The sequence below is a fragment of the Tenrec ecaudatus genome, chromosome 8 (assembly GCF_050624435.1).
Source record: "Tenrec ecaudatus isolate mTenEca1 chromosome 8, mTenEca1.hap1, whole genome shotgun sequence".
NCBI lineage: Eukaryota > Metazoa > Chordata > Mammalia > Afrosoricida > Tenrecidae > Tenrec > Tenrec ecaudatus.
This window is the reverse complement of record NC_134537.1, coordinates 50696609-50722184: the sequence shown is the minus strand read 5'-3', so window position 1 is coordinate 50722184 and position 25576 is coordinate 50696609. Positions and strand designations below refer to the sequence as shown.

The 25576-nt window shown below is 42.0% G+C and overlaps 1 protein-coding gene across 5 annotated transcripts in view; it reads left to right on the top strand.

The window, feature by feature from the left end:
* Positions 1–25576, top strand: part of MYT1L (myelin transcription factor 1 like) — a 286534-nt gene that overhangs the window by 116947 nt on the left and 144011 nt on the right. For all 5 annotated transcript variants that reach the window (XM_075555669.1, XM_075555668.1, XM_075555667.1 and 2 more), the window contains exons 7-8: positions 110–200; positions 1965–2072. In XM_075555669.1, coding sequence (XP_075411784.1) covers positions 110–200; positions 1965–2072 — 199 coding nt within the window. The remainder of the gene's footprint in view (positions 1–109; positions 201–1964; positions 2073–25576) is intronic.

The following is a 25576-nucleotide window of genomic DNA, read 5'->3' as shown; positions in this document are numbered from 1 at the left end:
TGTCCGTTGTAAACTAACCCAGCCTTTGTTAAGATGATTGCTTATTCTTGTATTCTGACCATTTCTGTGTTTTAATACTGGGCTGTTTTCTTTGCCTCTTCTTGTCAAGTTCTTGCCATGCATGAAAATGTTCTCAAGTGTCCCACTCCAGGCTGCACAGGGCGAGGGCATGTAAATAGCAACAGGAACTCTCACCGAAGGTAAGCAACGCATGGCTGCATTCTAGGCTAGAGGGAAAGCGTTTCCCACCACTGGCATTCCTGGCAAACCCTTCTGATGGAGTGTTCAGTCATGTGACATCTCTTTCTTGCCGAAGGAGACAGATGGTCCTAAGTGTGTCATTTTTAAAGAATGAAGAGTACTGTCATGTATTGGATGGGAAAAGTAAACACTTCGATTCCTTTCTTGCAGATTGATTTTGTTTGCAGATGCCTCATCTATTTTGTCATAAGGGGATCGCAGTCCCCCTACTAGGTGCCATCCTTGGTATCATTTCTAAACTATCACCATGACCAGTTATACCACATAATCAAGGCAGTAAAGATGTAGTTTGTCCTCCAGGGGTGAAGAAGAGGTTGTACTCCTGTGACTCATAAGAATTAGAACACAGTAAAATTTTATTGTACATTGTGTATCACTGAATCCGGCTGCCCCTTATACATATGTGGAGACCCCTGGTGTCGGTCAAGTTATGATCCGGACACTAGCAGATGTCCCACAGTGTGGATCAGCAGAACATTCGGGATGGTGGCATGTCAGGTACAGCGGTTTCTATTGCGTTACTGCTGCAAACGAGTAAACCAAGGGTCACACTTTTGTTCTCACTAAATTCCAGTTCATTTTTTCTGTCTCAGAGTTTATAAGCATTACCAACTGGTTTATAATCTTCAGTTCACATCAGATACTTTTTTTATTCGCAACTAAACAATGATTCTGTTGAAATTTATCTTAGTTTATATTGTCATCTTCTTCCCCAAACTCATAAAACATCACCCCTGTGTGGTGGAAACTAATTTTCACATTGATTTCCCTTTTGCTTGTCTGCCTGGTGAGTTTAGTTACTTGTGTTAACTTTATAATGAAATTTACCATAACTTTTGTCCCCTTCAGAAATTTTCCTCTGCTTACTCTACAGAAAAAGAAAATGATAGTTTGGCATGGTTTAAGGTAACATGTAACCAGTGATATAATCTCAAGACATTGCACACAGACGGGGTACCTCTACAGGTGTACAGATACACACCTAGCTATGCACAGAGCAGACATCATTTCATGAACAATGAGTTCAAACACAAAGGAGTCAAACTAGACACTTACAAATATACCAAGTTGAAATACTTATTTCCAAACAAACATTTTATTACAGTCCTAGAGCTTCTACTGATTTCTTGTCCGGTTTCATTTCTTTCTGTAAAAAAAACAAAACAAAACAAAACAAACCTACAGTCAGACACACAAGCAAAAGCCCTATGGGTCAATATTTTTTACAGAATCAGCTTAGAGCGCCATCTTCTGGTAACAATCAGTTAATTGCCGTTCTTGAGCACCTTAAAAGGTCATCCTGCACACGCTATGAGCCATGAGAGTGATCACAGAATGAAACCTGCTTCTAACATTTTAACCAATTTATTTTATCTTAAATGACACTGAATTTAACTGGTTATAATTTGGAAGAATTTAGGACCGTTCACACGTGGTACTGTCAGTATTGTCAACTGAAAATCAAAAGGAAAACCTGCAAACTAGAAACATGTATTATTTCTTTGCCGACTAAAAGAAAGATAACCTCCCTCTCCAAATTCATATTATAAGAAATCCCTGGGCAGATTTGAGGATCTTCCTCTCTCACCCTTCCGAGTCTTCTTGTGTGGAATAAGGGAGAGAAGGTGGAAGGTGGTAATTGGATCAGTGTATTGTGAAACCATTTCAGACAAGACAATTAAATTCCCATTTTGTATTTGCAGCCTCTCGGGATGCCCTATTGCTGCAGCGGAGAAACTGGCAAAGGCCCAAGAAAAACACCAGAGCTGCGATGTGTCAAAATCCAATCAGGCATCAGACCGAGTCTTGAGGTACTTCCCAAACATGGGATGTTTCATTTTCATGAGAGTTCCTCTGAACTCAATCCAAAGTATTCTTGGAAGTGCTTGGCATAGTTAGTAGATGAGATTGAATTTCTTAGTGATTGAAAGAGAGGGTTCGAGCTAGCCTGAGAGTCCAGAGACATGGCTTCCAGACCTAGCTCAGTAAATAATGGGAGGATAGGATAAAGTAAGCTCTCATCGACTTAATTTTCTTTTAATTCAACCCTGCCATTAAGTGATTCCAGCTCACAGAGACCCTACAGGTCTGAGTAGAACTGTCATTTTGCGTGTCCAAGGCTGTAAATCTTTAACAGAGCAGAAAGTCTCATCTATCTGCCTCAAACCGAGTTATGGATTTGAACCACTGACTTTCAGGTTCACAACTCAATGCATAAATCCACTATGCCAATGCCACCAGCCACCAGGGTTCCTTCTCATCGATTAGGGCACCCTGTTCCCAATGCGCGGCAGAAGGTAGGCCTGATAATCTGCTCCCGAAAGACGGGAGCCTGCGCGATCGGGGAGCAGCTCCACACTGCACTCTGCGCCTTGAGCTGCAGACAGCCTGAGCACAGCTAACAGCGAGAGCAAGGGGGCCAGTGTCGGCATCACTTCCTGGCACTCATGTCAGTCACTGCAATTTTTGAACGAGAGAATTAGACAAAATTAGTTCTGTTTTTTTTTTCTGGCCCTGCTATTTCATAATTCTATAAAACTAGAAAGTAGAAAAGTTTTACAAAGTAATGAGATTCCTAAAGTAATTTTACCCTAATTTGAAAGGGAGCGCACAATGTTAACCTACAGGATGGTGCTAATGTTTTTTAAAATAATAGTGACGGTAATACCACCGGACACTTTGATGTAAAAAGACCTTCAACGCTGTCATCTCCTTTTGCCTGTACACGGCCCTGTGTGGTCAGGCATCAGCAGGTCTTATTAACCCATTTGACAAGCAAGCAAATCCTGAAGTACACAGAGGTTAACTACCTTACCTAAAATCATGTCACGAGTGAATGGTAACATGGGACAGGATTTACTGCTTTTTTAAGTTCATGAAAGGAAGATCATTGACCTAGAAGAGGACCATAATCCTTATATATTATTTTCAATGTTGCATATTTCCTTTACATCCCCACCCACTTGAAAATTATGATCACTGTAACTGACTTTTTTTACTAAATTTCATACCAAAATTGTTTCTATGTCATGCATAGACCTATAATCATACAGATACCCTTTTAGGGGTGCAACATCTGTGATAAAACTAAATTCTACCTCATATTATTTGCAACTTTTTAATATTGAGGAGAGCGTAATATGTAATGTTTTGTGGCTTTTAATTATTTCTTTAAGATAAGTCATTTGGGCCAAATCACAAGGCAAATAGTATGAATATATTTTTGGTTCTTGAGTATTATCTCAAAACTGTATTACTGCATTGTATCACAGTGCTAAATGTCATTCTTCCTTCTCAATAGCAAAGTTAAAATCTATTTAAAATGTATTATATATACTAAGCAACAATGTGAAACTAACAGTCTCTGATCCCACTACTCAGACAATTCCTCAATAAATCTGATTATGGGCACTTCTAAATTTTTCTATGTATCCATGTCACTAATTTAAAATATCTACAGTATTCCAGTGTTTCCATCACTGTAACATACTCATTTTACAGGTCATAAGACTGAACACTAACTATATGCCGTGTGCCCATAGCCCCTGCTCCAAGTCATTAGTGATTGTCAAGGTTAGCACAAGAAGCTGTCTCCATCAATCCATTGCCAGAATCCTCAGGGTATGTACAGTTACAGGGGTTAAAAAGATTCCAACTGCAAATTGATTGTACAGGAGCATCCTTTTTAATTTAACTGAATAAGGACAGGGCAAAGACAAGGCATCTAGGTGAGGGAGACCATCAGTGTGAGTTCATAATGGTGTCTGCAGGCTCATTGTGGCAGTCACTGTACAAACCCACCCTGTCCTTGGTCTTCCTTTTTAACCCTGTGCCTCCATTTTACACAAAATAAGGTCCTTCTCCAGGCACTGGTCTCTCCTGATAACATGCCCAAGGGACAGGAGATGAAGTCTCTCTAAGTCTCGCCATCCTCACCTCTAAGGAGCATTCGAGCCATGCTTCTTCCAAGACAGACTTGCTCGTTCTGTTGCCTGTCAATGATGCATTCAATATTTTTACCAACACCATAATTCAAATGCATTGACTCTTCTTTGGTCTTCCTTATTCAATTATCAACTTTCACATGCATATAAAGTGATTGAAAATGCCGTTACTTGGATCAGATGCACCGCAGTCTTCAAAATAATATCAATTTTCTCACTGCCACTGAGAAGATGCCAACCCCGTGACAACCCTATTGAACAGCAGGGAACCACCCCCCGGGGGGTTTCCGAGATTTAAATTTTTATGGGAGTAGAAAGCCTGGTCTTTCTCCCTCAGAATTGCTGGTAGTTTTGCATACCTTGTGGATTCGCAACCACTGCACCTCCTTGCTTTGCAATACTTTAAAAGAGATCTTGTGCAGCAGATTTATAGAAATGAAAAAGTCTCTTGCTCTCTTGGCTGGTGCTTTCTTGAACACTGATTGTGGATCCAAACAAGACAAAGTCCTTGACACCTTCAGCCTTTTCTCCATTTATCATGGACCAGTTTATCCTACTGGTCCAGATGTGAGCAAAGGAACTGCATCACAAAACCATAACTGGCAATAGATATGGCCCAGACTGAACTGTGGAGTGGAAAGGGATTTGAGCAGGGGAAAGTACACTAATACAGGACGGGAAATATACAGCATGAGTTCTCAAACCTTCCAACTACCTTAGTGGAGTTGTGACTAGTGATCATATGGCGCTTATACCCCAATTTCAACGAAGGGCACATACAGGCGAGTTGCTTCCAAATATACTCTGGCTGATGGAAAAGGTGATTTTTTTTAACCTTATTGGCTGATGGTCAGAAAGAATCCAATGGAGACTGAGTTAATGTTGACTCAAAATAAACGTAGGGCTCCCGCTGTAACCTCCTGAGGACCTAGAGTTCAGAATTTAAGCTCAAATATAGGACATTTGGAAATGGTGGTTATGAGCCAAAGGAATTTTTGAAAAAGTTAGAAAGGAGTTTATGTTCAGAAAGCTTCTTAACTTGCTTTTTCCTTTTTCGGCCAGGCCGCCAGAGACTAGAAAGCAACTCTTGTTTGAACCCATATTTGAAGTTACCAGGGACATGCTGCACTGTCCACATAAGTGCAGTTTCTATTTTAGTGACTGTGTTAGGCTGAGTTTCCTAGAGAAAAAAAATCAGCGATACTCGTGTACTTTAAAAAACGTATATCAAGAAAGCAGCCCAGCCCAGTACAACTCAAGCTCATGGGTCAGAAGCTAGCTCTAGACCCATCAAACACACACAACCAGCAGTGGGTGAAGCAATGGAGGAAGGTGAAGTGAGAATCTGGGTGCTCACAGGCCAGTGGGTGCAGGGCTGCACAGACCCAAGGTGCCAAAGAACATGGCAGTGTGTCACAACTGCCAGGGCCGGCAGGTATATGGCTCACTCGCCCCAGGTGTGAGCCACAGGACCCAGTGAAGCAGGAAGGAGAGAGGCAAGAACAAGAGAAATTCTCCACAGCATCTCTTACTAAAAGACCAAATCACCAAGGAGACATCATTAGTCTCTGAACTGATTAACACGTGGGACTCCATCCTTACCTTCACATACATACAAGTTGATATAAAATTTAACCATCGCAATGGCCAATTTTTTAAAAAACATTTTATTGGGGGCTCATACAACTCATCACAATCCATACATCCATCCATTGTGTCAAGCACATTTGTACATTTGTTGCCCTCAGCATTCTGAAAACATTTGCTCTCCACTTAGCCCTTAGTATCAGCTCCTCATTTTCCCCCTCCCTCCATGTGCCCTACTCCCTCATGAACCCTTGATAATTTATAAATTATTATTATTTTGTCATCTCTTACACTGTTCGATGCCTCCCTCACCCACTTTTCTATTGCCCACCCCCCAGGGAGGAGGTTATATGAAAACCCTTATCATGGATTCCCCCTTTCTACCTCACCTTCCCTCCACCCTCTGCTATCACCACTCTCACCACTGGTCCTGACGGGATCCTCTATCCTGGATTCCCTGTGTTTCCAGTTCCTATCTGTCCTCGTGTACATCCTCTGGTCTAGCCGGATTTGTAAGGTAGAATTGGGACCATGATAGTAGGGGGGGGAGGAGAAGCATTTAAGAATTAGAGGAAAGTTGTATGTTTCATTGTTGTTGCACTGCACGCTGACTGGCCACAGTAGCCAATTTTTAACATGAATTTAAATGAGAAACTCCCCTGGCAGATGGAGGTTCAGGAAATATGTATTTAATTGCCAGTATCACCTTGTTCAAATGGAAATCTCAGTTTTGATAGGGAGCTGTTACACCAGGCTGACTTGAGAAATAAATCCAGGGACACACATATAACAAAGAGCTTTATATCAAAGAATAATTGTGTATTAAGAAAACATCCCATACCAGGCCAGATCAAGTCTGGTACTAGCCCATAAGTCTGATACTAGTCCATAAATTCCTCATCACACTCATGTAGCCACATGCAATGATGCAGAATGCAGGAAGATCACAGGCCAATGGGTGAAAAGTCTTGAGGATCCAATGTTAGTGGAGGCATCTCCAGGGCTCTAGCTGACATCAGGGGGGTTCAAAGTGGCAGTCAGCAGGAAGGTGAATCCGAGCAAAGAAGAGGGAGGCCATCCTCCAGAGAGCCATTTATCTCGGTTGCCCTCCAATCAAGCTGCGACCCGAATGGCAGGCTTAACCCCTCCCGCATGTTTCTATGGGAGCCATGTTGGTACAAAAAGAACTAACTATAACAGGAACTCTAAAGCAACAGCCTAGGTTATTATTTCTGTGATTTATAATGTGGGGATCCCTTTCTTTAGTTTAATGCAATGGGAAGCTCCATTGGATGGCAATAACACAAACAGATATAGCCAACACGTGTGTGTGTATAGATATAGATGAGATAGAGATAGTGATAGAGATAGAGAGAATATATACTATAATATGGAATATATATATATATATATATATATATATATATATATATATATATATATATATATATATATATATATATATAGTCTCCTAATGGCTTTGGAGTTACCTTGATAATTGACCTTTAACAAAACTCCAAGGATTTGGGGAGGTGACTGGGAACCACCTTGGGCGCTATTGACTAAGAATCCAGTTATCAGGCATTTGGTAGCTTTCTAAGGTGGCGTTTGGTTTCTGGGCTGATGGATTGGCCTTGCAGCTAAGGCTCTTATGTATTCTCCAGCTCCCAAGGACTCTTATCTCAAGTACTGCTTTTGCAGCCTGTAAATGCTTCAAGGAGAAGATCTCTGTCTTAGTCATCTTTGTATTCTCCACGGTGTCTAGAACACAGTAGTGTTCATCCAGTGGAATAAGGAGAAACACCAGAAGGGAAAAAATGAAAGAAAAGAAGGATTAAAGCTACAATTATTAAAGTGGTTAAGATGTTCTGAAATTGTCTTAAATGTCTTTTTCATTAGGAACCCAAGACTTATGACTTTCGATCTTATTCAACTTTTTAATCCTATTACCAACCTACATCACAGGCCCCTAAAATAGCCACCGTTTGGTCACTGAAAGTACAGCCTTCTGATTAATGCCCCTAGATGTAGTCTCCCATGCCTTTGTTTTGTTATAATCCTTTTTCTTTCTCTTTCTTGCTGTCTTTCCTTTAAATTTAGAGATGATGCTTCTTTCAGATCCAAAATCGTGGCTGTGCCCATGAGATAAAATGAATGTACTACCCATTTAGCCACCAATTAATATCCTGTTACCTATTCCACAGAGATGCGTAGATATCCTGTATTCATTCATTTAGTTTTTCTGATTTTTTTCCCTGAGAATATTTTTCTCAGCCCAATATAAATTTTAATTTTACAAATCTATTCTGCAAAATTTAATTCAAACATTGTCATGTCTATTAAAAATTTGTTGACTTTCGTAATTGAAAGTGCCTTTTAGTCTTTGTGTTGTCACAACACTTTTATTCTTTGAAAATTGTGGATTTTATTCACTGCTACTCCACAGTACCTAGAAAATGACTTAAAAAGAATGACCAGCCAATTAATCATATGTATTTGGTTGATTTGTCAAGAGATAAATAGACAACATAAATTTTTTTTAATGAATGAGTTAGAAAATCACTGTTTAGAACTCAATGGAGGATGAATTTATGTCAAGATTCAAAATAGATTTAGGGCTCTCACTGTGAAGTACAGCCTTCTACAAACCAAGTGCTCAAAATTTAAATTCTTATACAGTATATGCAGTAAACAGAAGGGAGTGGTACCTTTACCTGCACCATCTTCACAGTTAATATTATATTTGAGCCCACTGTGCCAAACTATAACCATTAAGAAGCCACTCTAAAGGTGTAAAGGTGGCACAAATATGCTGTTAAATAGCATATTAAAATATCTCTTTAAAGTAGTAAAAACAAAGAGGTCACCTTAAGAACTTAGGTGTGCCTAATCTAAGCTAGTGTTTTCCATCACCTCATATGCATGCAAAAAGCACAGTTAGGAAGTCCAAAGAACAATTGATACATTTGAATTATGGCAAAAAGTACTGAACATTGCATGGATTGGCCAAAGAAAGAGCCAATCTGTCTAGGAAGAAGTACAGTCAGAATGCTACATAGAAGCCAGGGTGGGAAGACTTTAGACATTATATCCAAAGAGACTAGTTGCTTGAGAATGACATCAGGTTTATTAAATTAGAGAGTCAGAGAAAAAGAAGACCCTCATGAAGATGGATTGATACAGTGACTACAGAAAAGGGTTCAAGCATTGCACCAACTATAACAATGGCATATATAAAGATGAAAGTGCAGCACAGGGAGACAGACAGACATAAATGACAGGACAAGGGAGAACAGAAATAGCTTTATTAGAAGGAGCTCCTGGATGAGGTTTCAAGATCTAGGCCAACAGGTCAGAGAAGTCATGCTCAGCAGCAGGGCGGGGTGGGGGTGTGTGTGAAAGGGGTGGTGAGGAATGTATGGCAATAATGGCAACTAGCATATGGGGTCTGGACACTACAAGAATTGCCTGTCGAATCCTTGAGGATTTCTTTAAACCCAGAGCATCTGGTTTCACTGATTATCTTATCTCGTGGGGTCTGCTGCTGACCTCGGGGGGCATGCAGGGAAGCGAGGCTCTGGCCTGCTTCAGCTTAACCCAATCACTCCAGCCTTTTTAGTGATAAAGGGGGCTTCAACATCTGATATGACTACTTCCTGCTGGTACCGGGCGATGGAAAAGGTGGGGGGGTGGGGGGGCGCCATGGTCTGGAATGGTTTGGACCAGCATTAGTAGGTAGGGAACTGTAAGGATGTAACAAGAGTTGGTTAACAGTTAGATTGGAGATGTCTCTCATTCATTCTTGAATGAACTTAAAAAGACGGGGCTAAAAGTAACAGCAAGCAAATTATTACTAGGGGTCCTATTAGGGGGATGAACCAGGATATAATGGGATATGTTAGTCTGGGTACATTAGAGAAACAAATTCACATAAACCCTATGTATAAGAGAGTTTTATACAAAGGGTAAGTGCACATCAAGAAAACATCCCAACTCAGTGCTGTCTAAGCCCACAAGTCCAACATTAGCTCATATGTCCAACACCAATCCACAAAGCCCTCCTCCATCCCACAAAACACATGCAATGATGCTGACTGAAGGAGGAAAGTGAAATCAGTGAGCGTCTAAGCATCTCAGCGCTAGCTGGGATTTCCACACGGGTGCTCCAGCACCCAGGGCTGCATGGGGGTAGGTCCATGCTGCTTTCCTTGGGGATATCTTGCAGGAAGTGAGCCTTGTCAGCTGAAGCAGGGACTGGCTAAGGCAGCTGCACCCTGGTCCGACCATCATAAAGCAAGAGATCCGAGAACTAGAAAGGCGAGGTTCACTGAGCCATTTATCTCTGCACCCTGCAATTAACCCCACATGTGTTTATCAGCCAGGTTGGTCCAATAAACTTTAACTATCTCACAGGGTTTTGTAACGAGGGAGTGGTTGCTGTGTTGCCTCAGTGGCGACTTTTGATCTCTTCAGCCATGGTTTTGAACACCTTAACATTTTGCTCAACAACTCCCTTAATATAGTAACAGCATTTTTCTCCTAGAAACATGCATGTACCTTCTTTGTCACCTGTTAACAGATCGAATGCACGACAGTTTTGAAGGGTTACCTGTGCTAGGGATGTAAGCTATTGCTGTAAGGAGGTGAGAGACTCTGAGGTGGAGTTCATGACTAGTTGGTCTTGTTAAAGTTTTGTGTTTGGAGAATGCTATGCTTCATTGCTTTACTAGAAATCCTTGCTGCTGCCAGGGAGGAAGTAAAAGTAAGGCTTACCAGGACAAGTAGGAATGCAGCTATGCATTGCCTTACTAGCCCCGATTTATTACCATGATAACTGCGCTCTTGAGCTTGTCACGGCAGAGAGGCTAGAGAGACTGGGATGGATTAGGAAATGCTGCTCTTCTCGATCTTTGGGTGGGAGCAACTATGCTTGTTCAGCTGAAGCTGGTGGTTAGAGGTCTTTTCTGACCCAGCCTCTATTTAGAGTTAAACCCTGAGTGGTGGGAGTGAGGCACAGGCCTGAGTGGATAACCGAGGAATGAGATAATAGTGCCTTGGAGGGAGAGAGAAGTTGGGCTGTGTCTGCTTTAGAGCTGTTTCAGGAGGGGCTGCAGGTAAAGGCAAATGAATGCTGACCAGCTGGGTTAAGAGGGACGGTGAAAGAGGCACAGGCATAGTGGAGGGGGCAATGTGGGACAAGAGAGGATAGGGGTCAGGAACTAACGGGTGACTGGGGATAGCAGCTTCGTTAATGAGGCTCAGGTCCTGGATCAAATGATAAGTACAGTTTGGTTTCTTTACTGGTAATATCCGAGTATTAAGAGGAGAGTAGGTAGGAGTAATGAGGTTGTTAGAAAGTAGGCATCGTATGATGGGTAAACATCAGAAGCAATGAGGCCTATAGAGCCGGTTCTTCCAGGTTTGGATGAAAGAAGGGGAAGGATCAGAGGTGCTGTGGGACCAGAAGTAAGGTGTAAGAAGGCCTTTAAAATGTCTCTTCCCGACAGAGAGATCAGGCACAAAGGGATTATAAGGAAGGAAGGAGTAAAGGGCCAGTACCCCTGGGGCAGGTCGGCTTGCCATCAATATCCATGACCGAAATTGAAGAAGGCCTGCCTAGCCCTGAAAATGAGGGCAGGTCAGGAAAGGTAGCTTCTATTTAAGAAGGACATTTCCTCACCTGATACCTTGAGGAATACCCTAGGCTTGGCAAGGGTGATGGGGAGGGGGGGGTCCCATTTAGGGTCTCCTCAGACTTCATCAATACCAGTGGGCCAACAGCGGATAAAGAATTGGAAGGGCAGTCCCCCTGAGTGCAGATGCAAAGGGCCTGTCACTTTTCCAAGGACAGTCAGACTTCCAGTGTCCGCTTTGACTGCATGCTGGCCAGGGTTTGGTTGGAGCTCTAGGCCTGGGCGCTCCCATGATCGGGCCCTTCTTCTCAGCGCTTGAAGCAGGCCCCAGGTGGCAGTCATTCCCATACACTCCTGCCCCACGCTGCTTCTCTGGGGCCTTGGGGGATCGCCGGCCCACAGGGCTGCTACTAAGGCTTGGGTTTGAAAGTGTACCTTCTGCTGGAACCAGGCATCACAGGCTGACTCTGCCTGCTCCTCATGGCCCTTAGAAACTTTGAATGCTATGTTCACTAAATCTTGGACTGGGGTTTGAGGGCCTTGCTCTGCCTTTTTAAGCTTTTTTTCGAAAATCTGCCTCTGACTGGGTAATAAAATGGGTAGCGAGGACCATAGTCCCAGCTGGGGAAGCTGGATTTAAGTGGGGATACTAGGTTAAAGCATCAGGTAAGTAGCTTAAAGGGTGGCTGGATTTTCATCAGGCTTTTGCGTGATCTCCCTAAGTTTATTAAAATTGACCCCTTTAAGGGAAATGGCCTGAAGCCCAGTCAGGACACACTGCAGCATTTTATCACGGTGCGCATGTCTGTCCCTCCCTGCTTGATTGTCAATTTGATAAACCCAACCAGATTCTTGTCTGGGAACCGCTTAGGTCAGGGTTGGTCAAATGAACCTGAGCGGCAAGAAATACGCCTTTCCAAAAATATTATGCCAGGACAAATCATAAGCTTGAGTTAAATATTGAAACTCCTTAATATAGGTAGTGGGATCATCAGAAAAGGAGGTTAAACATTTTTCCATCTGAGATAGATCAGTGAGAAAGAAGGGAACATGAATCTGTACCACACCCTCAGCCCTGGCCACGTTCTGGAGTGGACAAAGGAGGAGGGGGCACTGCAATCGCGCCTGCTTACTAACTGGAGAGTTGAGTGCTGACTCGGATTCCTCCAGGGGTGGGGGCGGCAGATTCGGAGAAGAGGATGCGGGGGGTGGGGGGGGCCTCCGGATTGGCCAGAATAGGGAGGGGGGCGATAGGAGAGCAGACAAGGTGTTCAAGCAGGTCTGAAAAGGTAGACACGAGAGGGGAGGGGCAGAAGCAAGAGGAGAGGAGGAATTTTCTTCAGTCAAGAGAATTTGGGAAAAAGAGCAGGAAACACAGAGAAAGGGATGGGAGCACAGAGAAAAGAAGGCTTGGACATAGGAATCTTTGGACTATTTGTGAAATTGTTGAGATTTCAGAGAATATTTAAATCAAAAGTGCAGCGGGCGATTGAAGTTGTTACTTCCCAGAGCTTTCTGACCCTTCCCTCCTGCCGTTCTCAGGGCAGAGACCACGGATTTGTGCTCTGCATCCCTATCTGGGAGAGGTTTGTTAGAAGCTGTGGGTGTTGGCTCAGAGGAGGCTGAGCAGGGAGGGGACTGAGAAGGGGAGAGAGAGAGAGAGAGACCAAGGAGTCTGAAGGGTCTGGCTCAGGGAAGGGGACGGGTGTCCGAGGCACAGTCGCCTCAGCCTTTGGGAGTTGAGGGGATAGTGGAGGGAAGTGATGGTGAGGGGTACCCAGAATGTGGATGAGACCTTACTGGGAGCACAGAGAAGGAATCAAGGGGTTAGGAGGATGACAAGGGGAGTACTGTCAGGGGCCTGATTATGAGAGTGTTTGGCTGAGAGAACTTGAGAAAGGTGACAGGTAGTAGAGAGGGTTGAAAGTGAAGAAATAAAAAGACCTGAACATATGGGACTTCTGACCACTTGTGAGTTTGAGAAGGGTGACAGGTAGTAGAGAGGGATGAGAGTGAATAAATAAAAAGATCTGAACATATGGGATTTCTGACCACTTGTGAGTTTGCTGACAAAAATTGTCGAGGTTGAGCATGTTAGCATCAAAAGTGTTATTTTCTGGCTAGCTCAACTCATTGTCCAATCAGTATTGAGGTAAAGCTGGGTTACAGAAAAAGCCTAGGCGCTTAGGGCAAAGCAGGTGTTTAGGAGACAAACCCAATTCAGTAAGGTTGCCCTGTAGGCACCCCAAAGAACTGTCCTTAGTGGACGCAGGCAGAGGACTTCCCATGGTGTCTCAAACTGTAGGGGGTACAGACAGAGGAGAAGGGTAGCCCAGTTAGTACCTGTCAGTCAGAAAGTGGTCCAGTAACCCTGAGGGCATCCTGATCAGAGTTAGGGACCCAGGGGAGAGTCCCGGACTCTCCAGAACAGGAAGGTTCCCTGGTACAGGCCTGCGGCTTTCGTAAGCATACAGGGACCTTGAATCAGACAGAGACACAGTGCAAGCTGAAAAGGGCAAGGGGCCTGGCTTTATGGCCAGTAAAATGGAGGTCGGTCAGAGGCCTTTATTTGGGGTGAGAGGAAGGGGAAGCAGAAAATCTTAGAGAAAGCACCGCAGAACTGCAAACGCAAATCACAAACAAGTATCTGAAGGCACAGGGCCAGCCAGGCCCAGAGCCAGGAGTCCTGTTAGTGGCAGAAATCCCAGCAAGTAGACACAGAGACAAAAGGCTGGAGGCCACATGACTGTCTTTATTATCGCACCCCTTTGGGGAAAGGCAGTTATTTCCAGCTCCTCTTAGTACTAGAGTAGAAGTTAAAAACCCCTTCCATGGCACCCCAGAAAAAAATGGGGACTCTATGTTCCCATATGAGTGTGCTTGTCCTCAGTGTCTGGAAAGACAAACAGGATAAATGAGACAAAATGAACTTATACACAAAGATACTGACCAGAAGACGCGCATTCAGACAGGCTCCCGAGGTTCCAGGGGAAAGGAGGGGTGGGCTACGTCCAGCCAAAGCAGGGCAGGAAGGTTTGGAGCCCGTGTCCATACCTCTCCCAGGTTTGGGCACCAAATGTAAAGTTGAAACTGAGGTACAGGGAGACGGACAGACATAACTGACAGAACAAGGGAGAGCAGGAAAAAAAATCATTTTTAGGGGGAAGCTCCTGGACAAGGTTCCCTGACCTAGGACAACAGGTCAAAAAAGTCATCCTCAGCAGGAGGGGGCAGGGGTTTTTAAAGCGGTGGTGAGGTATGTATGGCAATTATGGAAACTAGCTTATAGGGTCTGGACACTCCGAGAATTGCTTGTCAACTCCTTGTGGCTTTCTTTGACTCCAGAATATCTGGTTTCACCGGTTATCTTATCTGGCGCTGTCTGCTGCTGACCTCCTGGGACATGCAGGGAAGCAGGGCCCTGGTCTACTTCAGTTCAGCCCAATCTGCATAGGGCTATGATGTTTTGTTTGGTTGTGAATGTGCTGGAACCAGTCTGATGACACCTAACAATATATGAAAGCTGGTTATTAAAAATTTTGTCGCTGTTCCAAAATCAATCTAAATTAAGGAAATAACGAACAAAGAAAATAATTTTATAAGAATGCTTATCAGGGATTTACAATAGCACGCATAACACATATGGAGCTCTGGTGTATATATATATAATATGTGATTAAATATTTACTTGTTAACAGAAGATTTGGAGGTTCAAATTCATCAACCAAATAAAGAATTAGTGCTCTGCTCCGGTAAAGAATACAGCATAGGAAGTCCTCTGGGTAGTTCCTCTGTGTCCTCCAGGGCTAAAGCAAGTCAGGATTTGTCAAGATGATTTGAGAGACTGAAAATATTCTTAATAAATTTGTTCAGCTTTTCTTGAACTAATTTACCAGATATTTTTTTCTCTAAGTGTACCAGTAAGGTTACAGGTTCAATTAAGCAGTATTGCCCTTCAGGCTTCTTGTACTGTAGGATTTTACAATCTTGCAATACTCTGATCTGGTTAATGTCTCTCATTCCCTCCAAGCTGGATTTAGAGGAAGTTAATGGGCAGGTCTTAGGTCCTCATGAATTCCCTATGGAAATGACCCCATATCTAGATTTGAAAACACTTTTTCTTCCAATTTCTAATTCCATGTAGGGGCGCTGTATTTTCCCTACAAGAGTATTCCAAAAGACCACATGATTTGAAGGGTGTTCAGATTTCTCAAGTTCTCTTTCCTGATAGGCATAAATTTTCTAGAAGTGAAAAGAAGCAAAAGTTGGCTTAAGCGATCTTCCTTCATAAACCACGATACATCAGATTTAATCACTGCCCTAATTTCTTCTTCATAATCTTGATCAATAATTCCAGCAACAATCAGAACACTTTGAGAATTTAGGTTGGACTTTCCTAATAAATGTCCTATAGTTCTTTTAGGTAGTAGACCCCCAGTACCACTCTTAATAATGTCTGGCTTGATAACAGCTTTAGCTTTCCCTATTTGAATGCCTTGATTACTTGGGTTAAATCTTGCTGGGTTACTCTTTCAATAAGAGGCTTCTGCTTTTTGGAGTCAACAAACGGCTGTGAGGGCTTCTGAGACTTTACTTGGTTAGTCAAACTTAATGCAGCAAGAACAGAGGCTGGCCTTTTGCAAGTTTGTTAGGTCTGATCTCCTGCTGTGAGGCTGGGTGATACCTGCATTTCTTTTTTTTCTTTTCTTTTCTTAAACAGTTTTATTGGCACTTCATCCACATATCATACAATTAAATACAATGCATAGTTCAATCATATCAAGATCCCTACATATCATAATCCATACATACATCAATTAGGTAAAGCCATTTGTACATTTGTTGCCTTCATCATTCTCAAAACACTTGCTCTCCACCCAAGCCCCTGGCATCAGGTCCTCATTTTTTCCCCTCACTCCCCACACCCTCATGAACCCTTGATAATTCATAAATTATTAGTTTGTCATATCTTGCTCTGTCCCACGTCTCCCTTCACCCACTTTTTTTCTGTTGTATGTCCCCCAGGGAGGAGGTCACATGTATATCCTTGTAATCGGTTCCCCTTTTCCAAGCCACCCTCCCTATTCCCTCCTAGTATCGCCACTCACACTACTGGTCCTGAGGGGATCATGTGCCCTGAATTCCCTGTTTCCAGTTCCCATCTGTACCAGTGTACCTCCTCTGGTCTAGTCAGACTTGCAAGGTAGGATTCGGATCATGACAGTGAGGGAAGGGGAGGAAGAATTTAGGAACTAGAGGAAAGTTGTATTTTTCATCGTTGCTACATTGCACCCTGACTGGCTCATCTCCTCCCCAAGACCCTTCTGTAAGAGGATGTCCAGTGGCCTACAAATGGGCTTTGGGTCTCCACTCTACACTCCTCCGCTCATTCACTATGGTAAGATTGTTTGTTCTGATGATGCCTGATACCTGATCCCTTGACACCTTGTGATCACACAGGCTGGTGTGTTTCTTCCATGTGGGCTTTGTTGCTTCTGAGCTAGATGGCCGCTTTTTTACCTTCAAGCCTTTAAGACCCCAGACACTATATCTTTTAATAGCCGGGAACCATCAGCTTTCTTCACCGCATTTAGTTGTTCACCTACTTTGTCTTCAGCAGTTGTGTCACATAGGTGAGCATCATAGAATGCCAATTTAGTAGAAGAAAGTATTCTTGTATTGAGGGAGTGCTTGAGTGGAGGTCCAATGTCCCTCTGCTACCTTAATACTAACCCTATAAATATATGCACATAGATCTATTTTCCCATCCTCATTTACATATTTGCATATGTACATGTCTTTATCTAGACCTCTATAAATTCCCTCTGCCCCCAGCTCTTTCCTCTATTTCCTTTGACTTCCCTCCTGTCCCACTATCATGCTCAGTCCCCTCCAGGGTTTCAGCAATACCTCTTAGTTACATTACCCTTAATCATGCCCAACCAGGCCTCCCACACCCTCCTCATCACCGATTTGGATCACTTGTTTTTCCCTTGTCGCTGGGTTTATTAACACCACTACCTTTCTTCCCACCTCCCAATCTCCCATGTCCCCACAGAAGTAACAGTCCCGTTGTTTTCTCCTCCAATTCTTCATTCAGTCTATCTTAGTTAGACAGACCTGCAAAGATAATAACATGCACAAAACAAAGACAGAGCACAACCAAGCAATAATATACAACAAAACAGTGACAAAAACACAACAAGAAAGAAAAGTTTGTGGTTAGTTCAAGAATTGTTTGTTGGCCTTTACGAGTGTTTTGCAGTCCATTCTTGTGGGGCACCATGCCCTGGCCCAAAAATCCACCTTTAGCATTCCCTGGGGACCTCGCCGCTCCATTCCCTTGCTGTTCTGTTGCACCTTCTTAATGTTTTGCCTCGGTGTGGCAGGATCCAGTCGGGTACAATTCCCACACTGTGTCTCTGGTGTTACCCCTGTAGGGCTATGGGTCAGTGAGGGACATCATGTCTTATAGTGGGGCCGGCCATGTGGTCTTCTCTGTCAACTGGCTGCTCTAATTGGGAACATTGACCTCCTGGCCTAGTGGGCCATGATGTGTTCCACTCTCTCCTCCTCCCCCTTTATCTGCTCCCGTGTGCTCTGATCAAATATGTCCCTCTTCCAGAGCTGTAGATTCAGTGCTGTCCTTTGAAATAAATTCTTCTGAGGGGAGGGGCAGGTGTCTACTTAGTAGTTGGTGTTGGCACCGGCCCCCCAGACCTCTCCACTGGTTCTCTACTCCATGCTGGCATGTTGCATTCACATCTTGGAGTACTGGGTTGAAGTCTGGTCCCTCTTTCCCTGTGGAGGCACAAACAATACCCTCCCCTTGGGTGGGTTAGTACCCTGTGTCCCCGCTACCTTTTTCTTTTTTTTCCTTTCCCCACCTCCTTTTTTGTTGTCTACTATATGTATCCCTTTATTTTGCCAGAGGCCCTGCCATATTACCTGGTCCTCAACCCAGGAATGTTTGTATACCGTAGCTTTTTCCCTATGCCCCTTTTGTCTTTTTTTGTTTGTTTGTTTGTTTAAAGCTTACCTCAGCAGCCTTTCAAGTCTTTCTATATTTAAGTCAATGCTATCTTGAGGTCTGTTTTCTCTTTTTTTGCCCTCTGGGTGAGGTTGTTCTATGTGGTGGTCTCTTATTTATGCTTGATGAGTGTTGTTCTGCCCATTCTGGGTCTGCAAGGATCTTTTGTAGGGCTGGGTTTCTTCTAACTTATTATTTGAGTTTTTCTTTGTCTGGGAAGACTCTTACTTCTCCATCCAGCTTGATCGATAATTTAGCTGCGTAGAGTATTCTTGGGTTTGCATTGTTTTCCTTCAAATTTTTGGAATATATTACTCTACTATCGCCTCTTCTTCATAGTTTCTGCTGATAGGTCTAAGCATATTCTTATTTGGAAACTTTAAATGTGATTGCTTATTTTTCCCTAGTTGCTCTCATGATTTTCTCCTTTTCCTCAAAGTTGGATAGTTTAACTATTATGTGCGTTGGTGACTTCTTCTTGGGACTCAGTCTTGCAGGGATTATTTCAGCCTGCTGAATGGTTGCCTGATTTTCATTCATTAAGCTGGGGAAGCTTTCCTCCAAGAATTCTCTCACTATTGTTGCAGATGACTTCTTTGTTGTGTCTTCCTCCGGTAAGCCAATAATTCTAATGTTGTTCCACTTCATAGCATCAGACATAGCTCTTGAGTTTTCTTCAGCTTCTTTGATGATCTTATTAGATTTTTTTTTCGCATTTGTTAAAGTCTGCTTGGATGTCCTCCAAGTCACTGATGCGGTTCTGTGATTCCTCCAGTCGCTTCTCAAAGTCCGTGAGTCTGCTACTGGTTTTTGTTATCTCCTCCCTAAGCTCCTGTATTTCTCTTTGGTTTTTGGCTTTTACCTTTCTATCATTTCATCCTTTTTCTCTATTGTTTCCCTTGTATCCTGTATAACTCTAAGTAGCATTCTGAAAATTTCTTTCTGTGGCAGCTCAATGTCTGCTGCTTCTGTGCATGTCGTTATGTTCAGGACATCTTCTGCCATTGCCTTTTGTTTCTCCCGTTTTTTCGTTGCGGCCATTGGAGCTGGTGTCTGTTTATGTTGTGTTGTTTTAGAGGAGTCAGGTGCCATTTTCCAGGGAGTCGAAGAGCACTGGCTCTCTCTGGGAGACTTATAGGAATGCTTCTTCGAACTGCCTATAGCTTATTTCACTATGGAATTAACCTACCACTTTATCTTCCTGTGGTTTCCCTTTCAGGGGAGTGACCCAGAAGGTTTGCCTGCTTTGATGTTCAGGAGGTTGGGCAGAGTTTCCTGCAATAGCTTGGAATGTTGAGGAGTGTTGGCCAAGCTGCCTTATGCCCCAGGCACACAGGCAGGAATTCTTCAGTAAGAAGTTGAGCAGAGTATCCTCTGGTGGAGGTCGGCAGGGTGTGGCCTTGGGCTAGCTACACAGGGTGGAGCTCACCTAGCTGGGTGTGGCATAGGCATACATGCCCTAGGCTAAGGGGAGTGGTCTGGAGGTTAGCAGGAGAGTGTGAGAGACCAGGAAAGAGACAAAGAGGAGGTAAAAAAGTTAAAAAGCAAGCCTGCTGAGCCTGAGGGGGATATAATGAAGAGATGGAAACAAAGCAACAATGTAGTTGAGTCGGAGCTGCAAGGGTTTAGTCCCTGCTCTGAGTTGGCAGCGGCAAGCAAGCCATGGCTGTGTTGAGAAAAGGCCTTTGCACAGCCCTCCAAGACTGAGGAGGGGACAGAGAGGAGCTTTAAGGGTCTAGTCCGTGCCCCAAGGCAGGTGGTGACAATCTGCGGCTGTGTTGAAACCATGTCGCACTACAGGCTCCAAATGGTCCCCGATCTAGCTCCAGCAGAGACAGTGGCGGGGCCACGGTCAAGCCCCAGCTAGCCTCAACTGAGATAAGCCAAAAGCTTGAACCTCTGAGCATGCGTAATGGAAGCCCCAGTCGCTATGCAAAGCTACCTAACAATATAACTCAAAAAAAGTTCTTTTCCTTCTGGGGCCCACGTGATGGGTTCCATATGTCAGGGAGCCAGCCCCTAACAAATCATCACAGGCCCCGCAGGCGCAGTTGTACAGTGATAATATGTAAAGATTATAGTTGTCATAGAGAATAAGAGAGATCGAATAGAGAGTGAAATAAAGGAGTCAGGCACATTTCATGGTAGCATGCTCACCTCAGCCCTACTTTGTGGTCCACGTGGGGATATGGAAAGTAGGAATAACAGGGGAGAGGGGGCGGGGAAGGAGGACAGTGGAAGAGGGGACAAGGGAGAGAGTGACTGGGGGAGAGGAGCAAGGGCCAGAGGAGAGAGAAACCAGAGACCAGGGGAGAGACTGTATATTGTGGGGGCTTTTATAGGTAGCCATTAGTCATGTATATTCTGGAGTTACATACATCACAAGTGGGTGGGAATCACAGTAAAGTTCCTGAGCTCACAAGTGAGGAAATCTAATACCTGCATTAGGGGAAGACATTAGGGGGTCTGGGTGCCTTGGTGGGAGGAGATAATCAAAGAATGTCTGCCTCTACTGGGAGACAGAAGCAACCATGTGCTCACTTTAAGGCAGCATAACTGTTGAAGGAGAATCTGCAGGAATGACATTTGTTAGTTTCCCACAAGGATTCACCTTAGCCAGGTGGCACAAAAAGATATTATATATATATTTAAAATAATAATAAAAACAGTCCCAGGAGTCCTGATGATGCAGTGACTAAACACATGACAACTAGCCCAAACCCAGCAGTCTAAGGGGGGAAATTTGGTTGTTTGCTTCCATATGAATAAACTGGAACCTAACTGTCAATTTCTGACCCACGGGCCAGTGCTACTCTGCCCTCCAGAATCTTGCTGACTCAGAATCAACTCAATGGCAGCTGTGGGGGAAATTTTTAAGCTGCAGAAGGGACAGCAAGACACTGTATAAAGTTAAATATGAAATATTTAAAAGTATAAGATGCTGTTTTAAATCAATATAAAATTAATAAAGTTTAATTCAATCTTAAAAACATTTACAATTTTATCACTGAGAAACTTATGTGATTTTTTTAAAATTTTGTGTCTTCTAAGTGTTCTTTAATGAAATGGGTAGTACTTTCATATCATAAAAAGCAAAGCAATATTTTTGAAGTGTTTATTCCAAAACCAAGTATAGTTCTTCTATGTTTATATGTATGTGAAAGTTTTAAAAAGAGAGAGAATAATGATCAATAACTTACCAAGGGTTCGTGAGGGAGGGTGGGCAGGGAGGGAGGGAGAAGAAATGGGGAGCTAATATCTGGGGCTAAAGTAGAAAGAGAATGCTTTGAAAATGATGATGGTGGCATATGTGCAAACGTGCTTGACACACTGGATGAATGTATGGATGGATTGTAATAAGATATGTAAGAGCCCCCAATAAAAGTACAGGAAAAAGAAAGAAAGAAAGAAAGCTATTACATTTCTTAAGAACATGAGAAGGACATTGAGCACCTGGAGAGTCACAGCTTTTCTTGATAGAAACATGTAGTAATATAAAGATGTATAATGTGATTTTAATAAGTTATAATTAGATCATTGGAAGAAATAAAAAAGAAAGAAAAGATAAAATAGAAAGATTTATTTAGTTACTCACTATTTTTGTGGACATTTTAGGAAAGGAAAAACTTCCCTTAGGTTTCCATGCTTAAGGGAAAATAATCCAGGTATTGTTCCTATTTGTATCTTCAAAGAAAGTTTTTTATTTCACAGTAGAAAGTTTTTTGTTTTTGTTTTTTTCACAGTAGAAAGTTTTACAATAGTATACATCTGCTACAATCTCATACTTCTCTTTCAAAAGCAAGTAATATTTGTTGAGCTGATACTGGTAATAAAAAAATATGATGTTAAAAAATAATTGTCCTATAGAGATTAGCTGCAAACCAAACTGTTAAGCATTAATTCACTATATGTTTTTGCTTTTCCTTTCAGAGCATTATTAACCTTTATCGGATCATTATTTTAATAAATTTTTCAACCTTTTCCCCACCCCCATATGTTAGAAATGAACTTGTATATCACTAAAGACTCCATGTCTACTTCAGTTTTACTTGTCTTCTTTTTTCAGTCACTCAGACAAACATTTAGATCCAAAGGGTAAGAAATCTACAGGGCTTTTAGGGCTGTAAGCTTTCACACTGTTTTTGTTTTTGTTTGTTTTTTATTAAAAGATCACATATTGGGGGCTCTTACAACTCTTATTACAATCTATACATCAATTGTATCAGGCAAATTTGTATATATGTTGCCTTCTTTTTGTGGGATCTTTTGTTTGCTTGCTTGGTCTTTGTCTTTTAAAGAAAGATATTCTATGTAGTTGTTCAGCCCATCTCAGCAAATACAATTGGTAATAATATCCCATTAAACCTCTCATAAGTGTGGTCCTCTTCTACTTCCCCTTCCATCCTTCCTTCCTCCCTCTATAATTTCCTGTCCCCATCCTTGTCACCTTCCAAATCTTCTCTTTTGGTGTAAGAACCACATGTCATCAAAAAACGTTGATCCCTTAAAACTTAGGAGTTTGTTCTATTTAGTGTATGGGGAAAATGGCGCTTATTTGAAAATGTGATGCCCTCATCTAAGCATTTTTATAAATAGTTTATATTTTAGAAGCACAGTGAAATGGACTTTTGAACTGTGGGAGTCTACCTTTAAATGTCACTATCTATGTATAGTCTCTAACATAACTGACCGGCACTCCAAAAGTTCATCAAATGCATAAAAGACCAGTGTAAGCAGTCACAGATTGAGGAGACTAAGGGTACATGACCAATAAATGCAATTTAGGATACTGGAACAGATCAAGGGCATTAATGAAAAAGACTGGTGAAATCCAAATAAAATCCTATTTTTTAATCCTGTGGTACCAATGTTCATTTCCTGACTTTGATCACTGTCCTGTGGTTAAGTAAGATGGTAACATTAGGGAAAATGGAGTAAAAAGTATGAGGGAACTTACTCTTGCAACTTTCTCTAAACTTATTTCCAATAAAAATATATGAATACTATGAGACTAGATAGACAGGGAGATGTAAACATAGTAGCATATGAATGAATCAGTAATAATTGAATATGTCTTCATTTAAACATGTTATTCCAAAAATAAATGAATACTCAATAAAAATGTTAAAAAGTGTATGCTGATATTGATGAAAATACATTAATTACTGCATGTTCCATGTTATTCTCCAGCTAGAGAAATTTTGATCTACTTTTGTCTCTGTGTGTGCACTAAGAGCATGTCTTTCACTTCCTCTTTTTCTGGAAGAAAACTTGTAACTAGCTTATTTCACTTATTTGCATTTTCTTTTTTAACAGTTTATTGACACTCATCCACAATGTATTTCCTACAACTGTTTTTAACCACTGTAAAAAAATGCACAGATCTGAGATTATTTTCCTATTCGTATAATTCATGTCTCCCTCATGCATAGTAGACCTCTTTTTTGAACTGTTTTCTTTTTGAGGCCATTTTTGAACAATTTTTTAAAAGCTTAAGCCATTTTACTTAAATCATATTTAAATTGTATAATTCACATATCATACAATTCAATGGTTTAAAATATATTTAAAAGAGTTATTCATTCATCACCACAATCTGTTTTCAAATATTGTTTTCATTCTTCTATCCATTCTGAGCTTCTCACTTTTCCGAACACCCACTGCCATAACCCTAAAAAAGTCTTCATCCAGTTGTTGTCTTTATAGATTTACCTATCCTGAATTTCATATAAAGCAAATTATACACAAAAAGATCTCAAAAATGGCAACAACACAATAAAATACACAAAACTACAATCCAAACGAAAGCAGAAAATAATACAAGGTAGAATAAGTTAAAATTAGTGAAAAGAGGAAACAAAGACTAAACGCCTTTCCTATGCACTGCCCAAGGATGGAACTAATCACGTCTGTGCTCCATGGAGGGAATTCAATGGGAACTCTGTAAATGGATATTGGGCTTTCACAATCGTTCACAGCCTTCTGCAAACTAGGTGTTTAAGCTCTAATGTGGCCCCTCCTCCTCCTATAATGGGTTGTATTATTAATAATCCTTTGATAACACTGGCTGATGTTCTTCTTCCATGTGAACTTAACTGATATATCACTTAGATGAGTGCTTATTTTAAGACAAGCCTTTAAGACCCATGGTGTTATTCCCTCTTTAAAATCGTTTTATTGGCACATACATAGCATTCAATGAAATACTTCAATCACGTAGGAATAGTTGTACAATCATCACCACAGTCAATTTTAGATTGCTTTCTTCGTTCTTGTAATCATCGCATTTTTCTCCCACTCCCCCTCTAACTCGCTTGCTATGCACATAGGTAATTATTAAGCTAGTTACTGACTCAATAGATTTACATATCCTGTATACAGGGGGGGGAAATTGACAAAACAGAAAAAACTCAATTGAAAAGAAAGCAGAAAACTGATAAGGTGCTGCATTTTAATACAACACAAACAACGACAACAAACAAATTCATTACAATCCAGTCACACGGAGTCCTAACAACCCTATAGGATAGAGTAGAACTGCCCCTGTGGGTCTCAAAGTCTAACTCTTTTTGAAAGTAGAAAGTCCCCGTCTTTCTCCCATGGAGCAGCTGGTGGTTTTGAACGGCTCACTTTGCGGTTAGCAACCTAACGCATAACCACTAAGATAAAAGTCAAAAGGGAGATCAACTGATAAGATGTTAGATTTTTAACCAAACTATAAATCTGACACCTAACAACAACAACTTCTACTATAACCAACTTCACGATGCGCACTATCTCATAACTAGGTTATGCCTGCCCCTGGACTGTGGTCAGTGGGACGCACTGGAGGCTAATCCATGGAGGGACTCTGCAAGTAGGTTTTGATCTTCCATTGTCACCCATCTTGTTGATGCTAGATGCCATCGAGTCAGTCCCAACACATAGCAAACCCTGTAAACAACAAAATGATACATTGTCCTGGATGCTCATCACAATTGTTCTTATATTTAAGCCATTGTTCTGCAAAGTAGGTGTTCAGAATTTAAGCTCTGATGGCTTTCCTGCTTCTGCATTTGGATTTTATCATTTACAATCCTTGAATTACATGGGGTGGAGTGCTAGTTCCATGTAAAATTAGT